The sequence below is a fragment of the Mobula hypostoma genome, chromosome 22, assembly GCF_963921235.1.
Source record: "Mobula hypostoma chromosome 22, sMobHyp1.1, whole genome shotgun sequence".
NCBI lineage: Eukaryota > Metazoa > Chordata > Chondrichthyes > Myliobatiformes > Myliobatidae > Mobula > Mobula hypostoma.
The window spans coordinates 21,445,679-21,473,654 of NC_086118.1; the positions used below are offsets into that span (position 1 = coordinate 21,445,679).

The following is a 27,976-nucleotide window of genomic DNA, read 5'->3' on the forward strand; positions in this document are numbered from 1 at the left end:
GAATGGGATCCAGCATTGACCTGCTCAATGCTGAATTATTGGCCATTTTATGGTTTGGATATGCCAACCTTTTGGGTCCACAGTTAGTGGAACTATTTTGTGAGTAAACAAGCACATCAAAGGAATCAGATCAAGGCAATTTTCAATTGGGAAGATTCTGCAGATGGGGGACTTTCATCTGTGTGTTCTCTGCAGACCAAGCACAATTGGCTTCTAAATCAGCAAACAATTAGGTAAAGATACCACATATTTGCAACATATAAAAATTGCCACATGGCTTTGGGTCATTGTTAACATCAGATATGCACTCACCTTCATTGATTCTATGACTATGCACCCTAGAAACTTTCGTAATATTCACATTTGATATAGAGTGCATCTCTATCACTGATGCTGATATCACTCCTTAGGTTAATATTTTTGGCTGCTCAAGTAGCCAGCTTTCTTGTTAGTTTTTTTTTCTCTAACAAAGCAGATAAGTTATTGGAATCTCTTTCATGAAAAACATCCCTTAATCAAAAGTGGCAATATTATGGTTTCTCTCTGTTATGAATGCTGCCGCAATTTTTTGTCTCTACGTACTGATTTGCACTATGAGTTAAATTAAAAGTAGTTTATAACAACACATTCCTGCATTTTCCAAGAATGTTTGAGCATTCAGTGCAGAATTATTTAAGGAGAGTGTCACCAAACCATTAACATGAATGCCACATATGCTCAGTTCTGCCTTTATGTGCATTGTATTTCGTCTGTTCCTCTGAGTGTTGCTTTGGGTTTTATATTCATGTTTTGATGCAAGTTTTAACATAAAAGTTAAAAATTAACTTCCAAATGATTAGCAAACGGAAACATTGATTTTCCAGTAACATCACCACACACTCCTGTGTTTGAACTGTTGGTGAAATGTTTTTCAGATACACAGATTTTAACTTTGGAACCTACGTGACTGTGGCCTTCTTCCCAGCAGGCAGGTTGTATAGTTTTCTGAATGTTTATATAAAAGCCACAAATGCTAGAAATAAAAACTAACTTGAGGTAACAGGTTAGTTCTCACTCGCTCTTTCCCAGTTCTGATACACGTTCTTCAACCAGAAACATTAACTCTTGCTTTTCTTTCCACAATATGGCTCGGCCTGCTGAATGTTGCTGACATTTTCTGTTTTTATTGCCTAGTTTCCTCCCTGGAAAGTTTGCATGAACAAGTAACCTGTAAATTGAAAGAGAGTAATCTCGCATTTACATGGCATCTTTAAATATCCCAATCACAAAAGAAACAATCTGCAGATGCTGGAAATCCTAACAACACACACAAGATGCTGGAGGAACTCTCTTTAGGGATGCCTACCCCGAAGAAGTTTAAAGTATGTTTAGGGATGCTTACTGTGAAGAAATTTAAATCTTCCCTTCGACGGGAGTTCAGTGAAACCCTTTCTCACTGCTCCCTCTCTGTGATCTTTGCTGCCCCCCAACTCTTCGATCACGTGCACCTATCACCTTGTGTTTCTTCTTCCCCCCACCCCCACCTTCTAACTCTTACTCCTCATCTTTTTTTTTCAGTCCTGATGAAGGGTCTTGGCCCGAAACGTCGACTATACTCTTTCATAGATGCTGCCTGATCTGCTGAGTTCCTCCAGCATTTTGTGTGTGTTATTACATCCCAAAGCACTTTATGGTCAATGACGCCAGTTTGAATTTTAGTCGCTGCTTAAGTATTGGAAAGTAAGTAGCAAATTTGTGCACAGCAAGCTCCCACAAAATGATAAGTGACCAGGGTTATCTTCTCTTTAGGAGAACTCCCTTGCATTTTGCTGTACAGTACTTGTCCCAGAGAGCTTATTGCATTCACATGATGACTGCTTCTTCTGGGAAATAAAACTGCATTTTAAGCAGCGGAGTCCTCTATTGGTACTGCCAGCTTAGATTTTATACTCGGAGTGGAGCCTGAAACCATAGCGTCCTGACTCAGTGGAGAGAAAGGGTATATTTGGGGTGCAAGTTCATAACTTCCTGAAAGTGGCAACAGAAATGGAGAAGGTGGAAAAAAGGGTATATTCTTGCCTTCACCTGCTGGGTCATTGAATATAAAAGTTGGCAAGTCATTTTGTACCTGTATACATCTTTAATTAGGCCACTAATGGAGTATTGTGTGAAGTTCTGGTTACTACACTACAGGAAGGATGTGGAAGCTTTGGAGAGGGTGCAGAAGTTGTTCTCCAGGATGTAGGGTAGTGTTCTCTACGGCACTGTACCGTGAGAGGCAACCTGACTTAAGTACAGCATATACAATTATGAGAGGCAGAGATGGCCGGCGTCTTTTTCCTCAGGGTTGACATTTCAAACACTGAAAGATGAGAGGGGAAAATGTAAGGGAGATGTGCGAGGCAAACAGATAAGCACAACTTTAAGAGGTAGTTAGGCAGTCCTGAACAGGAAAGGGAATAGAGGGCTACAGACTATTCGGAGGCAGATGGGATTAGTTAGATTAACATCATAGTCAGCGCAGGTGCCAAGAGGCCTGCTTCTGTGCTGTTGTACTATGTTGTAAAAACCTAGCAAAGGTGGAACTGGGGAAGAAATCCTTCAAACTTAGCCAAAGAGCGAAGGCTCTGGCGGAGAATCGGGACGCATGAGATGAGAAGCTGTGGTGCGGGAGCCGAATGAAAAGGCCGGAAACAGAAGAGATTCTGCAGATGCTGGAAGTCTCGAACAACGCACACAAAATGTTGGAGGACTCAGAAGGTTAATGGAGGGGAATCAACTGCCGACGTTTCGGATGTCCCTCCACAGACGCTGACCCGACCTGCTGAATTGCTCCCGCACTTTGCGTGCATCGGTCGATGATCCGAGCCTGGTTTTGGCGGCAGCCTTGCGAGGAGGCGGAGCGGAGCCTGGCCGGGCTGGCTATCAGCTGCAATGCAGCCGCGTGACGTGGAGCCGGGAGTCTTACTACACAGAAACTGCTGCATTGAGGAAATGTGATGCTCTGTCATGCCTCAGCTCCGGGAGTAGAGCGCGGCGGGCTGCAACAACAACACGCTCAGTGAACACTCCTCAACCCAAACCATAATGTAGAGAGAAGCAGCATCCAGTCCTCGAGGTTTCTGGGATTTCATTTCACACCACCTTCTCCCCCTGGCACTCGGAACAGAGGAGAGCTGAAGAAAAGAAAATGTTAAGTACAGCGTTGGACTCGCTGATCGCGGTGCTCCTGGTTTGCAGAGCGGCGACCTCGCAGTACTCGAGCAACCAGTGCAGTTGGAAGGGAAGGTGAGCAGTAACCTCACTAACCTGTAACCTGTCACACAGAGAGAGAGAGAGAGAGAGTGGGGGTGGGGGGAGAGCGAGCAAAACCACACGCAGGATCTACGGTAGAGGTCAACCTCCCGGACCTGTACCGGAATGCCACGACTAGTCAGGGGAAGAAGCCTGTCTTCCTGTGGTTCTCCAGTAGCCCACGCTCTGCCACCGTGTTGGTGCTTTTGGGGATTAGAGAGAGGACGTATTGACCCCAAACCGGTGCCGGATCTGGCCAGTGTTTGAAAATGGTCTGCATTGGCTGTTGAGTTTTTGACACTTTTTAAATGTACTCGTATATCAATTTGCTGTGATTACATGTTCCTCCGAGGTTTTATTTTGGGTAGATAAAACATTTAACTACTTATTAGCGAGGAGCATTGGAACTATTTTCAAAAGCCTTAGATTTTAATTATTTTAGTTCCTGCTTAAGGTTTGGTTTAAATTGGATAAAGGACTATCTCGACCTCGAGAGTTTAATGAGCTGTTTCTATCCTGTGATTTAGTTCCAAAGTAAAAAGCAGTGGAAACTAACTCTCGGTCCTCTCCCCTCTAGAAGAAACGTACCCATCACTTCCAAGTACTTAACCAGGAGAGCCTTTTAAATGGGAACACTTTGATCAAAATAAGACTTTACAAGGTGGCAGAGTTGTGATTATACGTATAGTTGTATGTTTTAAGTACGTTTTAAAATAATAATTTTGTATTCAGAAGTCCTCTTTCCTCTGTAAGTTTCAATGAAACACCAGCCACCCACTGCCGTTTCCCAATTCTGTTCACGCACATGACTCACTGGGTGAAGGTGCCACCGTGAGTAACTGCTGTTTTGAAGGGTGAAGGCGCAGGCAGCATCGATTTTCTATAACGACACAGAACGGCAGTTTGTTTCCAAGAGCTTTTGCCTGGAAGACAAATTGGCGATCTCTCAATAAGCTACCGGCTCTTGAATACAGTGCCCCGATCTTGGGAGGATTCATCGTATGCGGAGGTTGGGAGGGGTGCTGGCTTAACGGAGGTCCACTTGAACAGAATGTAGAAAAGGTTACACCAGAACTCTGAGGGAGCTGTCACCTATGGGTGCTGTGGAGAGTAAGAATTGAAGTGACAGCAACGCTTCTTTTTTATTAAACCTTTAACCGAATCTTTTTTTTTGCTGTGGTGGTTCTCAAAAATGTGGTTCATCCAAAGTTGAGCCTTGCTTTTATAACCTGATAGGAAAATATTGCAATTCCTGTTTGATTGGACCTCTGCGGTGTGTGTTAATGCAACACCATAGAAATCTTGCTGTGAAATGTATAGCATTTTAAGCAAAATATTAATATTTGGACTTTTGCTACCTTTTCCAGCCTTTTCTTTTTAAAAAAAATCCCGACTAATTATTTTCATGCTAATTAGTCAAGTATTGAAGCTATTTTGTTTGCTCATCTCAAAACCTTTGTGCGTACTTGTAGGTATTACTTGACATGTGGTGATTAAATCCTGGGAGGTCTGAGACGTTCTCCAGACAAAGCAAGTTTACTTTACCCAGGAAAAGTTTGCCAAAGCTAATGAAAACTGACCCGTTATCTGTCAATGCGTTTACAAGCATGAGATAAATCAACTCAAAATAATGACCACTTAAATATGGATTACTGCAATATGATGAGAATACCCTGACAATTTAATTGGAAAGATAAGCTGTTTGTACTTGATTTTTCTTAAAGTTCACTTATTCCAAAAATGTAAACAATCTAAACCAACCTGACCACTGTGGACATATACATACCAAAGGTTCATACAATAATATCATTCCAGTACTGTTAATTGCTATTAGTGTATTCTGGATCCACAAAAATGACAAGGCATACACCTGAAAAGTTATAAAATTACTACCAAAAATTAAGTGTTTCAAAATGTATTTTGTTACAAATAGTAGACAATATACTATGCGAAAGCCAATGTGATCTGGTAAATTCCAAACAAAAATTTATTTGAGGAAAAATATACTGACTGATTGAATCATTAATTTCTGAGATGGATTATGAAGGCTTATGATGGTTTGAAAAACAATTGCAAAATTTCTATTGTTTATACAGGATCCAAAAGAATAGAGATCAAAATGGTCATCTAGGATGTATAAAACCCAGTTCAAGAGCAGCAGTTATTTTGTTTCTTTGAGAGAGCCATCCATAATAATGCATAATAGGTAGTTTGGTTTTGCAAGTTGGATGCATTCCACTAAAGGCATTGTTATCTTCAGTTCACTTTTTTTCTAATATGCTTCTTTCTAAAATCACTAAGTATTATTGGATTCTCTCTTCCATTGCAGTTTGAGGTACCAAAAAAGAATGTAAAGGGATTATTACAAGAAAATCTTCACTGGAAATTACCCAAAGGTATTCACTGTGTAGATTTTAATTTTGTTTGTTCTGTTTTTCTTCTAGTGGTTTAACGCATAATGCTCACTCCAGAGATGTAGAACAGGTGTACCTGCGCTGTTCTGAAGGTTCATTGGAATGGTTGTATCCTACTGGAGCCCTGAGGGTTAATTTACGAACCAATCTAGCATCATCTTACAAAAACTTGACTGTCTGCATTAAGCCTTTCAAAGATTCCAAGGGAGCTAATATTTATTTAGAAAAGGCTGGTGATCTGAAACTACTTGTGACTGAAGAGGACCACGTCCCTAACAAAGTATATTGTTTCGGCATGGATGAGGGGGCACTCTTTATCCAGGCCACCCCTCAGATGGACATAAGCAGAAAAATCACTGGTTTTCAGTATGAATTATTTAAAGATAGGACTGTTGCAGATTTACACAATGCACCAGGTAAGTCATATATTCAGGATTTCTGTTGCAAATTACTTGCTGGTTTTAGGAATCTAAATAATAAATGGTGAAAGAATTATTACCTTGCTATTATAGTCTTGACTGGGAGTAACTCTTGATGGCGGCTTATGTGCTCATTATATTCAGGTGTAGTTAACACTGATATGGAAACAGATGATGGGCTGTTTGGGTAACCTTCAATTGACTTATTTTTGGCTTCAATTATTTACTCTGTTTAGCCTCACTATCAACTTTTCTCTTTCAGCTGGAGGTTTTAGATAGCCTGAATTGTGGAGTCATGTAGAATGGCATCCACTGGTATTGCAGGATTAGCTGCACAGAGATAACTAACTTGAGTACACAATATGCTGCAAGGTTCATTTGCCTGACCGTGTGTGAAAAATTAAATATAACATTCGGGTACTGCTCAACCAGCAATACTGAATAAGTCTGGTTCATTTAATTAATAAGTGCCAGACAAAATCAGAGTACCCACTATGTTTACTGCAATATATAACCATAAATAATTTTGGTGAGTGGGTTGAAAACTGATTTGTTCTTTAAAGTTACTTGGGTTAAATGGGGCTTAACATGCTGACCTCTGAAAAACCTTAGGACTGGCTTGCATTTCTTGACGCTGAGGATACCAAGTACAAAAATATTTTCTTTTGCACACACGTCTTTATTCTCCTATGTAAAAGAACAACAAACTTGGGTATCATTATGCATCAACAAATGCATTACTAGTATATTGTGTCAAGAATAAGCTTGCAATAAATTGTAATATGTACCGAGACACTGCTACCTATTGCAATTCCAGTACATGGGGTAATTCTGAAAAGAGATCCATAAATCGACTGTAAAATAAGTTAAGATGATGTGCATCAGTCACATTCTTAGCTTTATTTCACCCACCAATAGGTGGCGCTTTCACATCAGACTGTTTTGAAGTAATTGCTGGTCAAACCGGTTGTGTTTCAACAATGAAATATGATTAATAGCTTCCTGCACAAACCCAATTAGAAATTCAGTCAAATTTACAAAAACATAAATGGATGAATTGTTCGAGCATAAACTTGTTTCAGATAGTAAGTCTTTAGGAAAATTGCTTCCAAGTGGAAACTTGGCTTTCTGCATCTGCTGTTTTCAAAAGCAGTAACTCATATTTGTCACATATAACTATATGCTTTACTTTCCATAAATTGCCCTTCCAGTGAGCAAAGACAAGTTTTGTACACTTCCTTTATGGTATCTGAATAGGGACGAGGACTTTGGGAATGAGTGTTCTGTTCCCAATTCACCGTGGTGGGGAAAGCAGTACTCAAAGTGCTCTGAAGTGCAGTGTAAGACTGAAGTATGGGGGGCTATTTAATCCAAGTCAGGAAATGAAAATTATTTAGTGCTGTTGCCAAGCAGCTTGAAATGGTTTTATTCCAAAATGAATGAATTGTTCAATGTAGCTCTTGACATCTGTTTGTATCTAATAGAACCAGATCTAAAGTGGGAAGCTTCTCAGTTCATCATGTGTCCGTTTGAGAGCTGATCTTAAGTATTTATAACACACACACTTAGACTTGCCTTGGTATAATTAATATAACTTGTAAAATGCTTTCTAATCATTTCAGTTTTAATGTGGGTTCAATGAGATTACCATCCTGGGCCATGTCATTAAATCGGCCGCTGTCTATATCCTTGTGCTAGTGACTGAGATCTGCCTTTGCAGAGTCAGGCTATGTGATGGGTAACTTTCAAGAAAGTGTGGTGTTAAAGAAGGAAAGGTAACAGGGATTAGTGGTGGAAAGTGGCTTGAGGTGGAAGATCAGCCATGATATAATAAGTATAAGGGGCAGAATGGCCTCCTATTTCTTTTGTTTTTAATGTAAACTCTTGGGTGAACAGTATATTGGAAAAGTAAATTCAAATTAAGTTCAATATGAAACGTTTATTCAGTTTATACTAAAGTGTCTGTAAAGAATTTACAGACTTTTGTATGGAATCAGTCATGTCTTTCTTTGCCATTGCTAGGAAGATGGTCAAACCATGTGTATTTTTTTGTATTTCAACACATCAGCTTTCTGCTTGTTTTGTCACCTTAATGTGGTTATTAATGGTCACATTTTTATTACAGGAGACAGTTACAAAAAACAAGTTTCCTTGCTGTCAGGAACAGCTATAATTTGGTCAATGTGAGTTAATCATATTTACCTCATGCCCATTTTTGAGGTCCACCACAGGGTAGATTCAACACCACATTTACCAGCATTACAAACATGACACTATCTGCATCCCTGAGTTCTTCTGATATGCCCTCCCTTTCCCATAGAGATGAGGTGATGAATCTTTTAATTGAAGTTCCTCCCCGCCAGGCTTCGGAATTGAAACAGGTATATACATCATCACCTGAGGCCTGGTTGATCAGGTAGAGCTTTTTCAACAACTTTTTCAACTTGTTGGTCAAGGATGGTGGCAAGGCTGGACTATGATGTTTGCTGTGAGTTGGGCTCATGGTTAGCAGTGAGATGTTGGGCCGCTTCTCTCTTTCTGCCAACATCTGTTCTTCAGGCCACAGGTTTTCTGTTGCACCTTGGCCTTCAGGCGTTTGTCAAGCTGTCTGTTTATCTCAGTCAATGAGACGCATCCATCTGCTATAAGGAAAGTTATCAGCAGTGGTTGAAGAGTTGTGGGCTTGAAGAGGAATGTAGGCAACAGCACTGACCATTGACCATGGCCACTTTTGTCCTCACTAAAGGCTTTGATTCTGTAAATTGAAAAACACTCTTCTGAAGTTTGGATGCTTGCAGAAATTCCCCTCCATTCTAGATTTGCATCATTCAGAAAGGGGGTCACCTTGCATGGTTACTTGAGTTGCCAAATGCAGACCTCCTTGAATATGCAGGCATTCGGAGACGGGGCTCATTCATGCAAGTATGTGTCTTACACTTGAAGACAAAGATCATCCACCGATGTTTTTTCCCTTCCTGTCCCCACATCCACTGCTTGCATGACAGCACCTTTTGGTCACAAGAATCCTGTGACTGGAGTCTGGAAAAAATGCACATCTTTCCACTCTTTGGGAGCTCTCTCCAAGAAGTCAGATGTCAACAACAGAATTAGCTGTTGCTTTCAGTACACCAGTGTGGACCAGCTGTCTGAGGGAAAGTGGGCTTGAAGACTAGCACTTAAACACGGTAAAAAAGAAACGCTGATTGCTTACCAGGCAGCCCCTGTGATTTCATAGATGAAGAATACCTGTAGCAAATACTATCAATTCAACAAATCCACTTACAGGATAAGGAAAACCAATGTCCGTGTCTTCTATCAGGACAGCATCTCCAGGAATGAGGCCATAGTTATATGCAGTTGACTCCATTGTGCAGCAGTTTGCTGCATTCTCAATACCAGATTCCCAAAACAGGCATTCTAATTCAGAGCTCTGTCACAGGAAGATACTGCCAAGATGACAGCAGAAAATTTAAGGCTAACCGTGGACCTCCTTTGGAAAAAATGCAAACTCCCCACTAAGTTCTGGAAATCTCTGGCCAATGCCTACTTAAAGAAGAGGCGTACTATTCAGGTTGGCACTGAGAACCTTTTATCCAATAGCTGAGCTCCGAGAAGCCCTGCATAAATAGAGTAAGGAGTATAACACCCAAACTGTTCACCTACCTGTCCTGTCAAGCAGGTCGTGTATTGTGAGTCCCACACTGACCTCTTCACTCTTCTCAGAATGCACTGAACTGGAGTAGAACATGTTACCTCTGATCCTGAGGACTTCCCAAGATGGGAAAGAACTGTGAAAGCATATCATTGGCTGAGTTTGAGATGTCTTAAGGACTTGATAGGTGCTACAGAAATGAAAGTTTATTTATTCTCTTCCTTACTTTCACTCCTCGGATATCAATTGCTAACTATCATCATCAGTGTTCGGTGGGAACCTAACCAATCTTTCCATCTTCTCACTAAGGACAATATGGGGCTTTCATCATAATTGGGTTTTACTTAACAAGATCTCCCTGATGTAGTATATTTTGGTTGGAGAGTCTTTTGTGGTAATTAAAGAAGAAATACTGTATACTATTGAAATTTTCACCGAACACCAGAAAGAAGAGAAAAGACTTTTCCATAGATGCTGCCTGGCCTGCTGAGTTCCTCCAGCATTTTGTGTGTGTTACCAGAAAGAAACTTGCATCAAACAGAAAGGGCTCTTGAAACTTGGAGCTCCAGCTCTTCCCATGTACAATTTAATTAAGTTAGTTTATTATAAGGATTAAGTTGGTGATCAGTTGATAATATGAACAAGTATAAAATATCACAAGCCATTGCCTGTCAAGTAATGGTAGGTTAAGGCCATAATTGTGTTTTATTTTAACACACCATGTCCTATTTAATTGCTGCCTTCACCCTGTTTTTTCTTCATTTGAATTTACTTTGATTGTGTATAATTGGTAACTTCTGAGTACAACCTGTCCACAATTGAATTTATTGAAAGATGGTGACTGCTTAAATTGGCTGCTTTTCACAGGGCTTTGTGGTAAAATGTTTTACATAATCCAAAAACAAAGTGGGAATTTAATCATTTTGTGGTTATGTTTTCCACTGAATCACTTTATTCACCAAGTCCAGTGACTCATGGTTAAAGTCCTAGTGGAATTTCAAGCAAATTGAGATTGGAATGTTTTATCTGCTACATCTTCATTGGCTCCAGTTTGGTGAGAGTTCTTAAGTCTTTGGTGCTTCTTTCTTACAACATGCTAGCGAATAGTGTGTGCTTGAAGTTACAAAAGATTTTTGTTAGGGTAAGGATGTTAAGGGCAGCATAGTGCCTCACCATTCCAGAGAATCAGGTTCCATCCTGATCTCTGGTCCTGTTTCTGTGCTCTCCCTGAGGCTGTGTGTGGATTTCCTCCCTTCCGTTTTCTCCCACATTGGTTGGTAGGTTAATTGGCAACTGTAATTGGGGTTAATATAAATGGTTTATTGATGGTTGCATGGTGATAGACTGAAGAACCTAGTTCCATGGTGTATCTCTGATAACTGTGACTCAATGATAAGTATGTAGAAAGTTTTGCAAAGGTAACTGGAACATTTTGTTCCAGTTACTGGTAAGTTGAAGACCCGCATTTAAATCCATCTGAATAATAGAAGGCAATAAAGTGAGATAGAATTCAACATTTTTTAAAAAAGGTTAATAAATAAGTGTACCGTATAGCCTACGGTATAATATTTTTGGGGAATCCTTGAAAGGATTTGAGGCAAGAATTAGGAAAAAGGATTCACTTGATAGTTTATTCAAAGAGCTAGTACAGCTGTGATGGGCTGAGCAGTCTACACTCCAGGTGTTAACTCTTGGATCCAGTGTATTGCTGGAAAATTTCTTTCACTTTGTTACTCAATCTTTCCTTATTACTGACCCAGAATAAAACTCCATAAACTGATGCATAATCTTAATAATGATGATGATAATGATCAGTCAGCTTTTAAGCTTTTTGATACTATCTTTAGACTTGGGTCATTTAACAATGTCCTGAGGTTTGTTTTGACCTTGCAAGTGCAGAGAGCATAGCAGAAGCAAATGGTTAAACATTTTAATGTGTTTGGCAGTATAGGTTTAGTAATGTAACATATAGGTTGTTAGAAGTGCTCTGGAGGCACGAGGTACATAGTGGAATGCAATTACTCTTGTTTGTGATCTCAGACAATCAGTAAGTTGGTGAAGATTAATTATTTTTCACAATTGGGTTGACTCGAAGAAAACAAGTTTTATGCCTTTGTCTTACTAGCTGAGCAAGCTAGCTTTGTTTTCTAGAAAACATACTCCCCTTTTCTGACGATGGGTCTCGGCCCGAAACGTTCACTGTACTTCTTCCTGTAGATGCTGCCTGGCCTGCTGCGTTCACCAGCATTTTTTGTGTGTGTTGCTCTCCTTTTAGTTGATGTTTCACACCTTTCTCCACCCTGAACATCTATATCTGCAATGCACATTAAGTTGTCGTTAAATTTAATTGGGTTTCTTCTACTTGAGCACAAATACTCAGTTGTTTGATTACTTGGGTTAATTTTTCAACAGGACATTTAAGTTGAAGTCAGTAGGTTGGTTAATAATCACTGAGTAAGTTAGAGGCTCGTGACAGACTTTAATCAAATTTAATCAAGTTAGAGGGGTTATATCAAAACTCACTCTTTTTATAGAATGCATTTCAAAGGACAATTTATCTACAGTTTTCATCTTGAGAGTTACATGCAATAAGTCTAGAACATTATTTTGAAACTTGGATTCCAGCTAAGATGTAACAAGCCTAAAATATTTTTGGCAATGTTAAAATATTTATGAATTCTGATACAGTATAACTTCCTCGTGTGCAAAAGAGACTAAGTAATTTTTAATTTTGACAGACTGAAGTGTGGGCGAAATCATGATCATTGTCACTTAGTTGCTAAGGGCTGTAAGAAAAAGGGGAAGTATTTTCTGATCTAAGCCTTGTCTTTGTGACTTGCACCAGCAGTACAATTTGTGACTTTTTGGTGGCTGCTCCATTTGCCAATGGAAACTGTTTCCTCTTATTAAGTTAATCAAAACTCATTGTTTGAACAGCTTTAAGCATCCATGTGTATTGCTGCGATGCTTAAGGTCTCAATAGTGTTGCCATCAAGTACAGATATTCCAATGAGTGTGATGAGGGGGTGAAATCTGACTATGGAGATGCCCCACAGTAAGAACAAGAAATTGAAGCATTTAGGCTTTCAGTAAGATCATGGTTTATCCTTTACCGTAGCACAACTTTCCTGCTCTGCCTCCATATCCCTTAGTCCTGTGTTATCTGAGATTTGTTCATCTGTGTCATAAGTTCACTTGGCAATTGAGCCTTCACGATTCTCCTGAGTAGAAAATACCAGAGATTCATGTGCCTCTGGTGAAGAAATCTCTTGTCGAGCGTTGTAACTGGCTGACCCCATGCTTTGTTTTGTGATCTTGAATAACGCAAACCAAATCAGTAGTTGCATATTCAGTGCTTCTACCAATGTGGCAAAAACCTAGCTTGGAGCTTCCTCACCCACCACCATTTCATTTTGATTGACAATATTATCTAATTACTGTTGAAATCTATATTTTGTCATGGCCCCTCTGGTTGGAGGTGTACAGCGGTTTATTTTAGAGGCTTGCTTGTAACTTCTCCGGTAAAGAGGCTACCTCATTGACTTGGTCCATGTTCCAAGCCAGTGCTCAGATTAGACTCCCCAGGGTCCTATTTCAGATGTACAACGTAAACTGATATTTGGAGTCGGAAGTTGTTACTATGGGTTAAAGTTCAGAGTCACTTGTCCCACAGGGTTTGGATGGCAAAGTTTTACTGGTAACTGCAGTTCATTCAGAACAGCCACAGATTTACAGCTGTTGTACAAACAAGACCTCTGTTTACTTGGACAGAGGCAGCAGTTAATATTAATGGTGTGTTTGTTTTGAATAGTAATGGTAAATGGTGATTTGAGGAATCCTTTATAATGTCTTTCAAGTTGGTACTTGCCTTTCAACATCAAACAATATGAAATTGGGACCAGGTAAGTTAAATTAAGTCACTATCTTTGAAGCGAGTCTTATTTATTTAATTAACAGTTCCCTAATGCAAATTGATCATGACATATACTTTTTGCAACCAAGTTTGCAGATGTGCATATATAAAATAGTAGTTTTCTATGCCTGAACAATTGCTCTTGCATATGCGGTCATCCTGATGAGAAGACTAACAAGATTCGTCCGCTTATAATCTTGGCTGAATGTCTTTATCATAGCCACTGCGATGCCATGTGAACGTATAAGAATTAACAAACTGGACTCAAAATTTTAAGTTAGTGTTTTTTTTAGTGATTACTTGTGCAACCATCAGGATTTGCTGCTTTGCACTGTAGATTTTAATTTTGATCACCTTAATCGATGGCATCAAACTAACTCCTTATTTACTTGCACAGAAGTTGATCAGAGCAGTATTATTCTGCGTGATAAATCCTGCTTTTCTGTCCAGTGCCTGTGAAGTTCATGGCTCGGGCAGGGTATGGCTAGTAGCTTACAAAGTGTTGACTGTTTTGACCAAGTGGCCTCTGTTCATAGGCGACCCAGCGAAGAGGTGGTGTTTAAAGTGTTGGGGGGGGGGGGAGCGGAGGGGACTATGGGATGGTGGTGAGTGGTTCATGCCTGGGGGAGATTGGAAATTTGGGATCAAAGGCAATTCGATTATCCTAGTTGTGGCCAGGGACAAGGGTAATCAGGAAGGTAATCCTGAGCACATTTTGTACTGTAATTTTGTATAGAAAACTTGAAAAATGTCAACACAATGTTGATGTTGCACAAAATGTGACTATTTAGTTTATTTGCATATTTACATTGGTACGATGGATTAAGTTGAAGGGATGACTTGAGCTGAGTTTTCAGTCGTGCAGTGCTTTTAAAACATGGTTAAAAATGGGCATCCAAAAGAATTTCTGCCCCCTGTTCAAGCACAGTTGAGTGGGACACAGTGTCTCAAAGCACCGGTGACCCAGGTTTGATTCTGACCTCCGGTACTGTCTGTGGGGAGTTTGGATGCTCTTCGTGTGAAGGGGTGGGTTCCACTTCAGCTGCTCATGTCTTATGCTATATTGCTGGAGATCTGTTGGCTAGGAGGTAAATTGTCACCAGTGTAGATAGAAAATAAGTGCTGTTGATGGGTATGTGTGAGAATAGATTGAATGGATATAAATAGGGTTGGTAAACACAAGGAATTCTGCAGATGCTAGAAATTCAAGCAACACACATCAAAGTTGCTGGTGAACGCAGCAGGCCAGTCAGCATCTCTAGGAAGAGGTACAGTCAACGTTTTGGGCCGAAACGTCAACTGTACCTCTTCCTAGAGATGCTGCCAGGCCTGCTGCGTTCACCAGCAACTTTGATGTGTGTTGCTTAAATAGGGTTGGTGTTGTGCTTATGATTAATGGAACTGCTTCAAGAGCAAACACACATTCTATTGGCTGAGTAGTTTTCTACTGTATTCTAAGAAAGTGTAACATAAAATCATATTCAGTAAAGTTTCCAGAGGAGCTCAACTTGAATTTGAGGCCATCTCAATAAAGTTTCAGTCAGGAACTAGCCATTATTTTTATTTCTGTACTATGAACTCTATTTTGGGAACATTTTTCTCCAAAGGATACTCTTTCCTGGCTTGTTTGGAATATATTTGGCAATCTGCAGCTCCAAAGTGGAATGCTAGCTTTGCACGTCTTTTGAAATTTGTCACGTCTCTTGGCTTTAGGGTGGCATTGCTCTATTTTGGTATTGTGGGTAGCTAAGGAGAATGATTATTCATGAGCTGAATTTAAAGCCTGAAGCAGTTAAACTTGTTTAATGGTCTGATCTCCCATTATCTACTAGTAAACGATCTCTGAGAACAGTAGGGGATGTGGTGTGGAAGTGGGGAAGTAAGAATTAATAATACCATAAAGACACAGTGATAAGTCTGTCAGCCTTCATCAAAGCCGACAACAATTCATTTTGCAAATACATCATCAGAAGTTAGTCAATGCTCTCATGAGTATGGATGCTGTTTCACATAAATTTTAAATACCCAGATCTTAAACATAATAGTTTTCAGCAGAGCATCACTGTTCTAAAATGTTTGTTATTTTACCCTTCTGAATAACCAGTCTTTCTAATCCTAAGGATCTGTGAATTAAAATAACCAGCTCTACATGGAGAGTAACATGCTAAAAATAGAAGACTTTGGGAAAACTTGAACAAAATGGTGTCCTACTTTGTATTCAGAAATGTGAATCTTTAAGGTAACTTTATTGATAAGCATGTGTTTTCTGCGGATTTTCCCTCTGTTAACCTGTTAGTTCGCACTGATTGGGGAATCTGAATGAGCTGCTGGGGATGATATGGCATTCTGATGATGAGTAGTTACTGCCCCTCGGGATCACCTCCTCACGAAGTATGTTGGCCAACAAGTGCTGCCTATTGTTAGCAGCATCGTGTACTTTCAGTAACATAGCTTCAGAGGGCAAGTCATTCAAAGCAGCAGCAACATGAGTGCTGGCTTGTGCAGAATGGTGTAATTACATCCTTCTGTCAAACAGTGAATACACCAGCTCAGGAGCATTGGTTAGGGCCTGAGTCAGATTACCGCCGGGTGCTGTCAGTATCCGTAAAGTAATCTTCAGCAAAATTCCATTTTGGACTTGGGACAATGCTCACATTATACTGGAAACATCTCTGAATTGCAAGTATCCACGCTTTGGAGGTCCATGATCTGCTACTTCATTTACTGTGTAGAAGCCAAGGTTACCTTCTTGTGATTTCTAATTTTGGGGCAGGTAGAGAAGGAATGCATACAGTTTTGTTACCTGCTTGCCTTTTGGCTCATTCAAGGCAATATATGGAGATCATGGCGACCTCTTTCATTCTCTGAAAATGAATTAAGAGTATGTGCTTTTTCTTCTGCATCTTTAAAATATGTAATATCTTTATTCACCGAGCTGCACAGCACTTCATTGAAATCTCAGATGAATAACATACACACTTATTCTGTTCTGTTAATTCTTCCTAACCTCTTTATTAAATAGGGAGCTTTATGAAATATTAATATAGCTGATTAAATCAAAATTTTTGTACTATCTTTATGTTTTGAGTTATTAACTCTGGCATCCTGGAAACAATATCTCTCCACATTGAAGCATTTGCTACCTTCTCATGTTCTGACAAAGATTAGAAATCTATTGTTAGGTTCACAAGTTAACTAGAGCCCATTTAGTAATCGGGTAAAGTGCCCAATGAGCAAATTCACTGCATGCATAAGTGGAGGAAGGAAACAATTTCATAATGTCGGAGTTTATTTCATATGCAAATAATTATATTTGTTTCTAATGAAGGTGCACATTGCAAAACTTGCTCAAAATTGGCATGATATAAGAATGATCAGGTAACTCCTTAAGGAAATTGAACCTTCTATTTTTTAGAAGGCAAATGTATGTACCATTTTTGAATTCTCTTGAACAAAATTTCTGGGATTCTTTGAGTATCTTTTACACTGGCTATCTAGTGAAAACATGTCTCTTTTGATGACATTCAAAAAATAATGAAATGGTAGATATACACAGCTTTATGACCACTTCAGTTTGAATGTTTAGCTTTCAGTATCTAGATTGTACTAGTGTGGGAGCAAGACTGCAGACTAGAATTAAAAAACACAAGATTCTGCAGATGCCAGAAATCTTAAGCAATATCCTCAAAATGATGGAGGAATTCAGTAAATCAGGCAGCATCTATGGAGGGGAATAAACGATTAAGGTTTTCTGCCGAGAACCTTCACTAGGACTATAATTAATTTCCATACCTACAGTTAATGCTAGTGAAATGTTGTACAGTTAATCTAGTTAACTTTAGATTTAGGTTTTGCCAGCAGACAATTATGGGACATTGGTAATGGTCTCTTTGGCATGTTGTTACTAATTCACGTTCTTTGGGCAGAATGCTTTCATAAATACTACTGTATCAGAATCAGATTTAATATCACCAGCATATGTCATGATATTTGTTAACTTTATGACAGCAGTACAATGAAATACTGCACATGATAAATATATAGAGAAAAAACTGAGTTACATTAAGTATATATATGTCTATTAAATCGTTGTTGTATTGGCGTGTGGCCAAGTGGTTAAGGCGTTGATCTAGTGATCTGAAGGTCGCTAGTTCGAGCCTCAGCTGAGGCAGCGTGTGTGTCCTTGAGCAAGGCACTTAACCACACACTGTTCTGTGATGACACCGGTGCCAAGCTGTATGGGTCCTAATGCCCTTCCCTTGGACAACATCGGTGGCGTGGAGAGGGGAGACTTGCAGCATGGGCAACTGCTGGTTTTCCATACAACCTTGCCCAGGCCTGCGCCCTGGAAACCTTCCAAGGTGCAAATCCATGGTCTCACGAGAATAATGGATGCCTATTATTAAATAGTTGTTAAAATAGTAGTGCAAAAACATTTTTTTTTAAAGTACTGAGGTAGTGTTCATGGGTTCAATGTCCACTTAGAAATCAGATGGCAGAGGGGAAGAAGCCGTCCCTGAATCACTGAGTGTGTGCCTTCAGGCTTCTGTACCTCCTTCCTGACAGTAACAGTGTGAAGAGGGCATGCCCTGGGTGGTGGGGATCCTTAATGAAGGACGCACTGCTCCTTGAAGATGCCCAGGCTACTACAGAAGGTAGTACCCATGATGGGGCTGACTAATTTTGCAGGTTTCTGCAACTTGCTTTGATCTTGTGCAGAAGCCTCAACCCGCACCCCCCCCCATATAGCAACATAATGAGAATATCACATTAAAAAGCACACTGAGATGAAATATTCCTTGCTGTGTACTGAGAAACTTCCTTTTGAATCTCACGTTTGGAATATAAAGGCAGTGTTTGCTAATAAATAAACAATTGCATTTATTTGTAAAGAGCTTCAAGGTTTAATCTGCTGCTTTTCTCTTTCTAGCTTCTTGTCGTCCATGCAATGACATGGAAGTCCTCCTCGCTGCCTGCACCAGTGATCTGGGTAAGTGTATTTGTCAATCACTTTGATCATGATTCAGTGACACTGTTGCTCAATGAATAAGGGGAACTGAATATTCGGCGTATTTGACATTTTTTTTTAAGAATAGGCAGAAGTAGAAGGAAATGGGTTAGCTCTATTAAGAAAGGATGTTGTAATGGTGAATTTGAGCTCATAGCACTAGATGTTTCATCTCTTTGATAAGCAGATCCTAACTTGAGTCATAGTGTCAAGATCTTGAGGCGGGGCTTGGTGGTGGCAGATACTTCCCAGCACCCCCTTTCTTAGATGTTTCATCAGTTTAAGCCCACTACATCTCCAGAGGGCTCAACAGTGTGACCTTGGCCACCCATGGGTCATTTTAGGGCCCAGCTACCGTCGCTCCTCTTCATCCATAACCAGTGGCTGCTTTGCTCGGCTGCCTCCGAGTTCTTTTATAGCTTGTCACTGGCCCTGGCCTCAGACTCCCAATCCCTTCAGCAATCTGACCATGGAAGAAGCCATGAGCTCTCTGCAGCCAACCTCTGTAGGGAAGATCTGCACCTTCCATCCACACGGCTTGGTATCTGCAGCCAGCTCAGCGTATCTTACATGTTTCCGCTCATACATCTCGCAGACTGCATCTTCCCAGGGCGCTGTGAGCTCTGAGACCACTACAGCCTTCAGACCGCTGGAATGATACTGACTTGAAAATCACTGTGGATGGTAATAAATAATAAGAGTAATAAGTCATTCGTGGGCATCGTAAACTGCCCCCTTTGCAATAGCTGTACTGTATGACAGAGTATAAACACAAGGGGTTCTGCAGATGCTGGAAATCCAAGGCAACACACAGAAACTGCTGAAGGAACTCAGCCTGCCAGGCAGCGTCTATGGAAATGAATAAACAGTCGATGCTTTGGCCTGAGACCCTTCATCGGGCCTGGAACGGAATGGGTATATGCCAGAAAAAGAGGGTCTGGGGCAGGGAGAAGTACAAGCTGGAAGGTGATGGGTGAAGCCAGGTGGGTGGGGGAGGGGGGAATGAAGTAGGAAGCTGGGAGGTGATGAGCCGCAAAGGTGAAGGGCTGGAGAAGGAGGATTTTGACAGGAGGTGAGAGTGGATCATGGGACGAGGGGTACCAGGGAAAGTTAATAGGCAGGTGAGGAGAAGAAGTCAGAGGCCAGAGTGGAGAATAAAAGCAGAGGCAAGGGTAAGGGGGACATAAAGTTAGCGTACCAGTTAGTAGGTTAATTGGTTGTTGTAAATTGTCTGCCAGAGTTAAATAGAGTGACACGGTTCATTGGGTCAGAAGGGGCTGTTTCACACTATATCTCTAAATAAAATAATGTAACATTTAAAAACAGACTTTTTAAAAAAGTACAGCAACTTAAAAAAAAATAGATGTAGTAAATACTTTAAAGAATGGGTAGGAATTAACAGGGGAAATTGAGATCTTATATAAACATACAAAATTATGAAAGAGATAGATAAGATAGAAGCAGGAGAATCGTTTCCACTGATAGGTGAGACTCGAGCTAGGGGACATAGCCTCAATATTTGGGGGAGTAGATTTAGGACTGAGATGAGAAAGAACGGCTTTTCCCAGAGGGTGGTGATTCTGTGGAATTCTCTACCCAATGAAGTAATGGAATCTACCTCAGTAAATATATTCAAGACAAGGTTGGATAGATTTTTGCATAGTAGGGGAATTGAGGGTTATGGGGAAAAGGCAGGTAGGTGGAGATGAGTTCATGGTCAGATCAACCTTGATCTTATTGAATGGACCAGATGACCTACTCCTGCTCCTGTTTCTTATGTTCTTATGTAGAGCAAGGGCAGAGAACATTGATTATTATGAATTGGTCTTCATAGTGGAAAACACTGAAAATATCATTATAATGAATAAGGGCTGTGGTGAGGGAGCAACTTAAAACAATCTTATAACTGGTAAAATGTTCTGGGTGTACATAAGAGGCCAAAGGCCAACAAGTCCCATGGATCTACTGGCTGTATCCCAGTGTCTTAAAGGAAAATGGTGAATGCATAGGTTGTTATTCTTTAGAATTCTAAAGATCTACTGGTTGGTAGTTTAATTGCTCATCATAAATTGTCCCATGATTAGGCTAGGATTAAAGCGGGGATGGCTGGGTGCGTGGCTGAAAGGGCTGGAAATGCCTATTCCACACTGTATCTCAACAAATGAATAAATGGAAATAACTTCGATTAATTTGCGAGTGTTTTGGAAGAAGTAACAAACGTGGCAGATTGAAGGAGAAACCAACAGATGCGGTGCACTTGAATTGCTAAAGTGCAACATAAAAATTACTGCAGAAGATAACAGTGCAATGGGTTGGGGGTAATATTTTGGCATGAATAAAGGGGTAGTAAATGCATAAATAAGTCATTGTCAAATAGGCAGTCAGTAACTAATGGTGGGGTATAAGGGTTAGAACCAGGACCACAACGATTTATAATCTGTGTTGTTGGCTAGAAACAATGGGCTTTGTACGGGGGCCAAATGTGTTGATGAAACAAAAACTGATGGGCCAGGAAACTTATAAAAGGACACAAAGAGCCTGTATATGGATACAGGGAGATTAACTGAGTGGACAACTAGTCAGTAGATGGAGGAAAATATGGGGAAATGTGAGGACAGAAGAATGAATGAAAACTAATGGGATACTACAAAATGTTGTTGTATGGAGAAATCTGGGGCTCCTTACATAAAAAGTGAGTCAGCCTAAGATATGAGGGGCAATCTGGAGTACTGTAGACAGTTCTGGTCTCCATTTTTTAAGGATGTGCTTGCATTTGGAGGATGGAAGGAAGGGGTTGAGGAGTGAAGAAAAATTTGAAAGGAAATCGTGTTTGATTTGTGAGTGTCTGAGGTTGGGTCTGAACCCATTGAGGAGAGAAGAATGAGAGGTGGTCTTATTGAAGTATGTAAGATTCTGAGGGAAAATGATAAGGTGGGTGCTGAGAATTAGGAATTTTCTGCCCCAGAGCGCTGTGGAAAGTCCTTGAATGTATCCAAGATAAATTAGTAGATGCCACATCAGACTAAATAAGCCACATATTGTGTATCAAAATCAAATCAATGCCGAACAGCAAATAAAATAATTTAAAAGAATAGAAGTAATTATTGAGATTTAGGAGACCACAATTTAACATGATGATAATTTGTTTTGACTAAAGACTTTGTGATTGTCTATACCTTTTGTATGTTGAACAAAGAAGCTGTAGAATTTAAAGGAGTTTTGGATTCAAAGTGGACACAGAATGATCATTGGCCATTGTCTTTACTCCTTCTGCAGGAAGGAAAAGAAGAAAGGCAGAGTTTTCTGCTTGCTTTTGTTCACACTGCAGGTTTCATGTACACATTAGGCTACATCATTAAAGAGTGGAAAGTGCATCTGGCTTTACTGCTTCTCAATGAACACCTGCTGGTGTGATGCGAACAGCTTGCTGAGTGATGGAATGCATTGTGCTGGAACCCTGCGAGTTTTGAGCTCTGCTCAAAAGCTAAGAGGAAGTAGGTTCTGGAACAAATTGAAAATCTATTTTGTAAATCATGAAAAAGGAGTCTGTCCCACCCATTCCATGGGTGATTAAATTGCTAATTCTTTCTTTTGGGAAAGATAACTCAGCAATTTTCAATTTTAGCATTTGGACAACGAGCAACATCAGGTACAATTTGATATTCAAGGTACTCTAGGACGTTTTGATAATCATTCACTGAGGCTAAAATGATTGCGTGAGTTTGACTTTAATTTGTGTGCAAGCACCTTATACCAAGTTGTAATTTGGATATTACCACAATCCATTTTTATCCTCCTTGAACTCCTTTCATTTGGTATAAATATCACATGTATGCATTGAGTGTTCGTACATCCCATTTCTTGCAGTTTATCTTTCAGTACAGTGCGACACAAGAGCATTAATGGCCAGCACTAAGGGTTGTAGGCTAGCTTTAAGAAGCAAGCTGTGGCTGGAGACTACCGAGCTAAGTGGTCTCAATATCCACTGGGGCTACACCTTTCTCACTCGTCACTGAAAATATCTCAGTCTTTTATAACAACTAATTGAGCACTGTCTACAGTTACAGCATGTATTACAGAAACTGGCCATCAATTAGTGATTGCTGTTACGAGGCACTTTATCCTTCTCACTATTGATTCTGTACAGATGTTACTTTTCCTAATGGAATGCATTGAGGTTTATGCTCTTTTATAAATAGAGTATTTATCCCCTACTGCAGCTGCGTAAATCATTCACTGTATATAGAGTCTTTTATACACTCGCTGTGTAACAGGAACCACTAATCTCAAGGATGATGACTGTGAACCCACCACATAGTCCAGTACAGAGGTTCCCAACCTTTTTTATGCCATGGACTCCTACCATTAACCAAGGGGACTCCAGGTTGGGAATGCCTGCTCCAGTGAGTGAGTGGTTCACTAAAGCCTGTCCATGTCAAAAGTATAATAATTATTATTGTCACCCTATACTACCTTGAGATTCATTTTCGTGCAGGCATTTACAGGAAAATAGAAATATGATAGAATTTGTGACTCTGTACATAAAAGCTGTCAAACATCAATGTGCAAAAGAAGACATTGTGAATAAATAAACACACAAATAATACTGAGAACGTGAGTTGTAGAGTCCTTGAAAATAAGTCTGTAGGTTGTGGAAACAGTTCACAGTTGAGGGTCGTTTTCAATGACTCTACAACTTGAGTTCTCAGTAATAGTTATTTGATTTTACTTGCACAAATTTATTTCCGGAAAAGAACTTGGTTATCCTTAACCTGGTCTGGTCTGTATGTGACTCCAGAGCCATCCACTACTTCGGTTTACTGTGCATTGCACCTTGAATTGGTCTAGCAAGCCACTCAAGGTACCATTAGGGTTAGCACTGTCAGTAACATCCATATGTGGCACACATCTCACAGGTCAGGGGAATGCTTTACAAGTATTTTCCAGAATGGAGATTTTTTGATTAAGTCAGTCACCCTCCAGCTGGGAGTTACCACATAAGACCATGAGACAAAGGAGCAGAAGTTGGCCATTCGGCCCATCGAGTCTGCTCTGCCATTTTATCATGAGCTGATCCATTCTTCCATTTAGTCCCACTCCCCCGCCTTTTCACCAGAACCTCTGATGCCCTGGCTACTCAGATACCTATCGATCTCTGCCTTAAATACATCCAATGACTTGGCCTCCACTGCTGCCCGTGGCAACAAATTCCACAGATTCACCACCCTCTGGCTAAAAAAATTCCTTCGCATCTCTTCTGAATAGGCGCCCTTCAATCCTTAAGTACTCCCGTACTAGACTTCCCCACCATGGGAAACAACTTTTCCACATCCACTCTGTCCATGTCTTTCAACATTCGAAATGTTTCTGTGAGGTCCCCCCTCATTCTTCTAAACTCCAAGGAGTACAGTCCAAGAGCAGTCAAACGTTCCTCATATGTTAACTCTCTCATTCCTGGAATCATTCTAGTGAATCTTCTCTGAACCTTCTCCAACGTCAGCACAAGCTTTCTTAAATAAGGAACCCAAAACTGCACACAGTACTCCCAATTGAGGTCTTACCAGTGCCATATAGAGCCTCAACATCACATCCCTGCTCCTATACTCTATTCCTCTAGAAATGAATGCCAACATCGCATTCACCTTCTTCACCACTGACTCAACCTGGAGGTTAACCTTAAGGGTATCCTGTACGAGGACTTCCAAGTCCCGTTGTATCTCAGAACTTTGAATTCTCTCCCTATTTAAATAATAGTCTGCCCGTTTATTTCTTCCACCAAAGTGCATAACCATACACTTTCCAACATTCCACATGATGGGTCTAGTCACCAAGCTTCACCTCCTGCCATGGGTTACTTCTTTCTCCATTGAATTGCCATTCTTCTCATGATTAAGAAAATGGAGGACTTGCTTTTGACATGCAGAGATGAACAACATACTTGATATGTGTAAAGATGGGCAATGAAGTGTGCATATAATGGGACCCCAAGTCAGGAACAGGAACTTCAGCAAATTAGCATAAAATATGAAATGATAAACCCAAAACAAAACTAAATTAGGAATGTGGAACCTAAGGACATAATTTTAAATTATTGGAAAGGAAATTTGAAGAAGGGCTACACTTAAGAAACACAAAAGCATTTGGAAAGACTTTTAGGGAGGGGCTATTCCCTAAACATGAAAATGTCCAAAATGAAATTAGATTTTGAACTGGAAAAAAAATAAATGGCTTACTTTTGTCACTGACCTATTTTGGGTGGTGGGGTGGAGATATGTCTCTACCAAGGGAGGTGTAAGGCACTCCTTCCCTCCACTAGCCCACAGGTCACCCTTGAGTAAGATGTTGCAGCTGCTTAGCCCCCTCGATCAGGGTCATGTGAAGCCGGGGAGCAGGTGGTGAACGGTTGTACCAGCGGCTGGCGCATGTTACAAGTCCTGATTATGCGACCACTGACACCAGGCAGACATTCTCTGCAAGGTACTGATGATGGCTGGTGTCACCCGTCTTGTAAAGACACTGCCCAAAAGAAGGCAATGGCAAACCATTTCTTTAGAAAAATTTGCCATGAGCAATCATGGTCAAGACCATGATCGCCCACATCATACGACATGGCACATAATGAATGAATGAACTATTTTTTACGCTTTGTATTTTATTAATGGAAAACTTTGCCTTTGTTCTCTTTCCTAGTGATCAGAGGAACCATTCGTTCTGTGTCACATGATCAACAACAAGAAGAATCAAGGATAGATATCTTTGCAGACAAGATATACAGACAAAAGAACAAGGTATTCCAGCCAATCGGGAAGAGTGGGAAATGGCTGGGACATATAAAGACACTGCTACATTGTGGAGTCAAGGAAGGAGAAGGGGACTTCCTATTCACAGGAAGCATGCACTTTGGTGAGGTCCAACTAGGCTGTGCACCCCGATATAAGGACTTCAGAAGGATCTACAAAGAAGCGAGAGACAAAGGGGAAATTCCTTGTGAATTGACCACAGACTGATGCTACCCTTCCGCAACTGGATTAGAGTTATCCAGATCAAACGGAACACTATCTTATAGTGCGCTGCATTTGAAACGTGGTACTGATGAGACCAAGCATTCTGCCACTTTAATAGAGCTCATTGTTGCTAGGCAACATTACAGATTTCAACTAAACTAAAATGAAAAAGACTTTAAATCATTGTTATTCAAGACTGCCATCAAAATATCAATACTAATAAATTTCAAAGTCTTAAAGAATATGAATGTAGCATAAACTTGTATATGATGTACAGATTTTCAAAGTGATGCCTGAAGCTGTTGTTTTGTAATGATGCTGATGTACAGTACAAGGGATTTTGTAACACAGAAAATTATGAAGACAGAATGTTTCTGAGAGAATGTAAAGTCTTGAAATATTGTGAGCCCTCTTAAAACTGGTAATAAAATCATTCCAGAGAGGTAACTATCTCTGGCTCAGTACAAACTGATTATAGCTGTCAATCAATGATCCACGTTTAGGATGACACTGGACACTAGACAAGATATAAGGTATAATAGAACATCTGTTTGGTACTTAGTACACAAGGGAACTGGATTGCACTGGTAACGTAAGCCATAAATGTGCTCCAGAAGAGTCATAAGCTTGAACTAAGATCTTGACTCAGATTTAAATTCCTTTTTTCCTCCGTAAACAAGTCTTGAGTTCTTGATGTGGCTGCTGGCTAAGGTCCACATAGCTGTTGGGTGAAACAGTCTCTCTGCCCCAGAGCTAACCTCTGCCAATAGGTCATGGTGTATTTCATACTTCTGTCATGGTGAGTGTCCCAACCTGGCCCCCAGGAAACAAGGATGACAGCAGTGCCGTTCAGGGTCTTTGTGTTTTACTGGGTGGTTTCCTGGCAATTACAGGCTGAGTTCATGAACAATTGATGAATAGGCCAATTTAGAATTTAACCTGGGCCAGTTCCTTTGTTACAGATGACGAACTGCATCATATTAGTAATGTTTGGTACAAATAGCAGCGAGGATAACTTGTGGAAAAATATTAAGTATTTTAAGCAAATGGCATTGCTGGCACACACGTCTCTCTTTCTGAGGGGGAAGATTTGTCCTGCTGTAACCCTTGCTCCATTGCATTGAAGAAAGAAGAAAAGAAAATTGTGTAGTGCTTATAACAAAGCAAAGAGTCCTAAAAACATTTCATAGTAGTGTGTTAGAGTGCAGACATCCCACCTCTCCTGGAAGTTCTGGGAGTCTCCCGCATATTAATAGTGGCTCCCTGATGCCCGAAAATTATATACAATATCCTGGAAATCAATTTTTTTGAGAGCGAGAAAGAGCGAGAGAGAGATTGCGAGTGCGCAAGAGAGAGAGAGCAAGCGCGTGACAGAGAGAGAGTCCTATGGTAGAGTGTTCCAAAAAAAGAAAATATAAAATGTATGTCACCCCAGTCTACCCTAAAGTGTACCCCTGCCTAAAAGGGGTCAAAAATAATGACAGTGTTGCTCGCCGCACTGTTTGCAACAGTGACTTTTCTATTGCCCATGGTGGGTTAAGACTGTTAAAGACATGTTGAGGTGAGTTTTAACAGGTGTCATTCATTCACTAGAATAGCTAACGTTATTTAAACTAGCTGGCTAGCTGTTAAGGAGCTACTCTATTGCAGGCATCCCACCTCTCCCGGAAGTTCCGAGAGTCTCCCACAAATTGATGGTGCTACCTCCCTGAAATGAGTTTTTGCAGGGTGGGATGTCTGAGAGTGAATCACTAAACATTATGAGAGGGCATTGGTTTTGTGGGAAGAATACATGGTTTGTAAAGGCGACTGTAAGCAACTTCTTCAGCATTTAGCAGGAGAAGTTTCTGCTTCTCCAATGCAGCAGTTCCAAGGCACCTAGGTATCCCATCCAGGTCCACAATCTTTTCTCTTGGTCATCCAGGCCCACTCACAATGTTACTTATTGCCAGCTGTAAGAACTGCAAAGTATATTAGGCCTATTGCTATGTGATGGGCCTGAATCCGATAAGACAATGGTGACAGCTTGTCATAGTTACATATTGGAGCATCCTTTGGCAGGAGTTAGTTCAGTGGATTTAAACACAAATACTTGTACACTATAAATGTCCAGTGTCACTGTGGTAAACCATATATATGTGTTGTAACTGGGTTAACTGTCTGGACACGCCCCTCTGCTGACGGCCACTGTGGCTCCTCCCACAGAGTCCTGTATAAAGGTGTTTCTCCTTGCCCCTCCCCCTCAGTCCGGGGGCAGACACTCACCGTGGAGGTCGTATTGTACAGCGAATAA

General features: G+C 40.5%; 1 protein-coding gene across 1 annotated transcript; it reads left to right on the forward strand.

The window, feature by feature from the left end:
* Positions 1-2,926: 2,926 nt before the first annotated feature.
* On the forward strand, positions 2,927-27,976 carry metrnla (meteorin like, glial cell differentiation regulator a). The gene is made up of 4 exons (XM_063074280.1): positions 2,927-3,267; positions 5,718-6,103; positions 18,602-18,661; positions 25,370-27,976. Exons 1-4 carry the CDS (start codon positions 3,170-3,172, stop codon positions 25,684-25,686), a joined length of 861 nt encoding a protein of 286 aa, XP_062930350.1. The 5' UTR covers positions 2,927-3,169; the 3' UTR covers positions 25,687-27,976.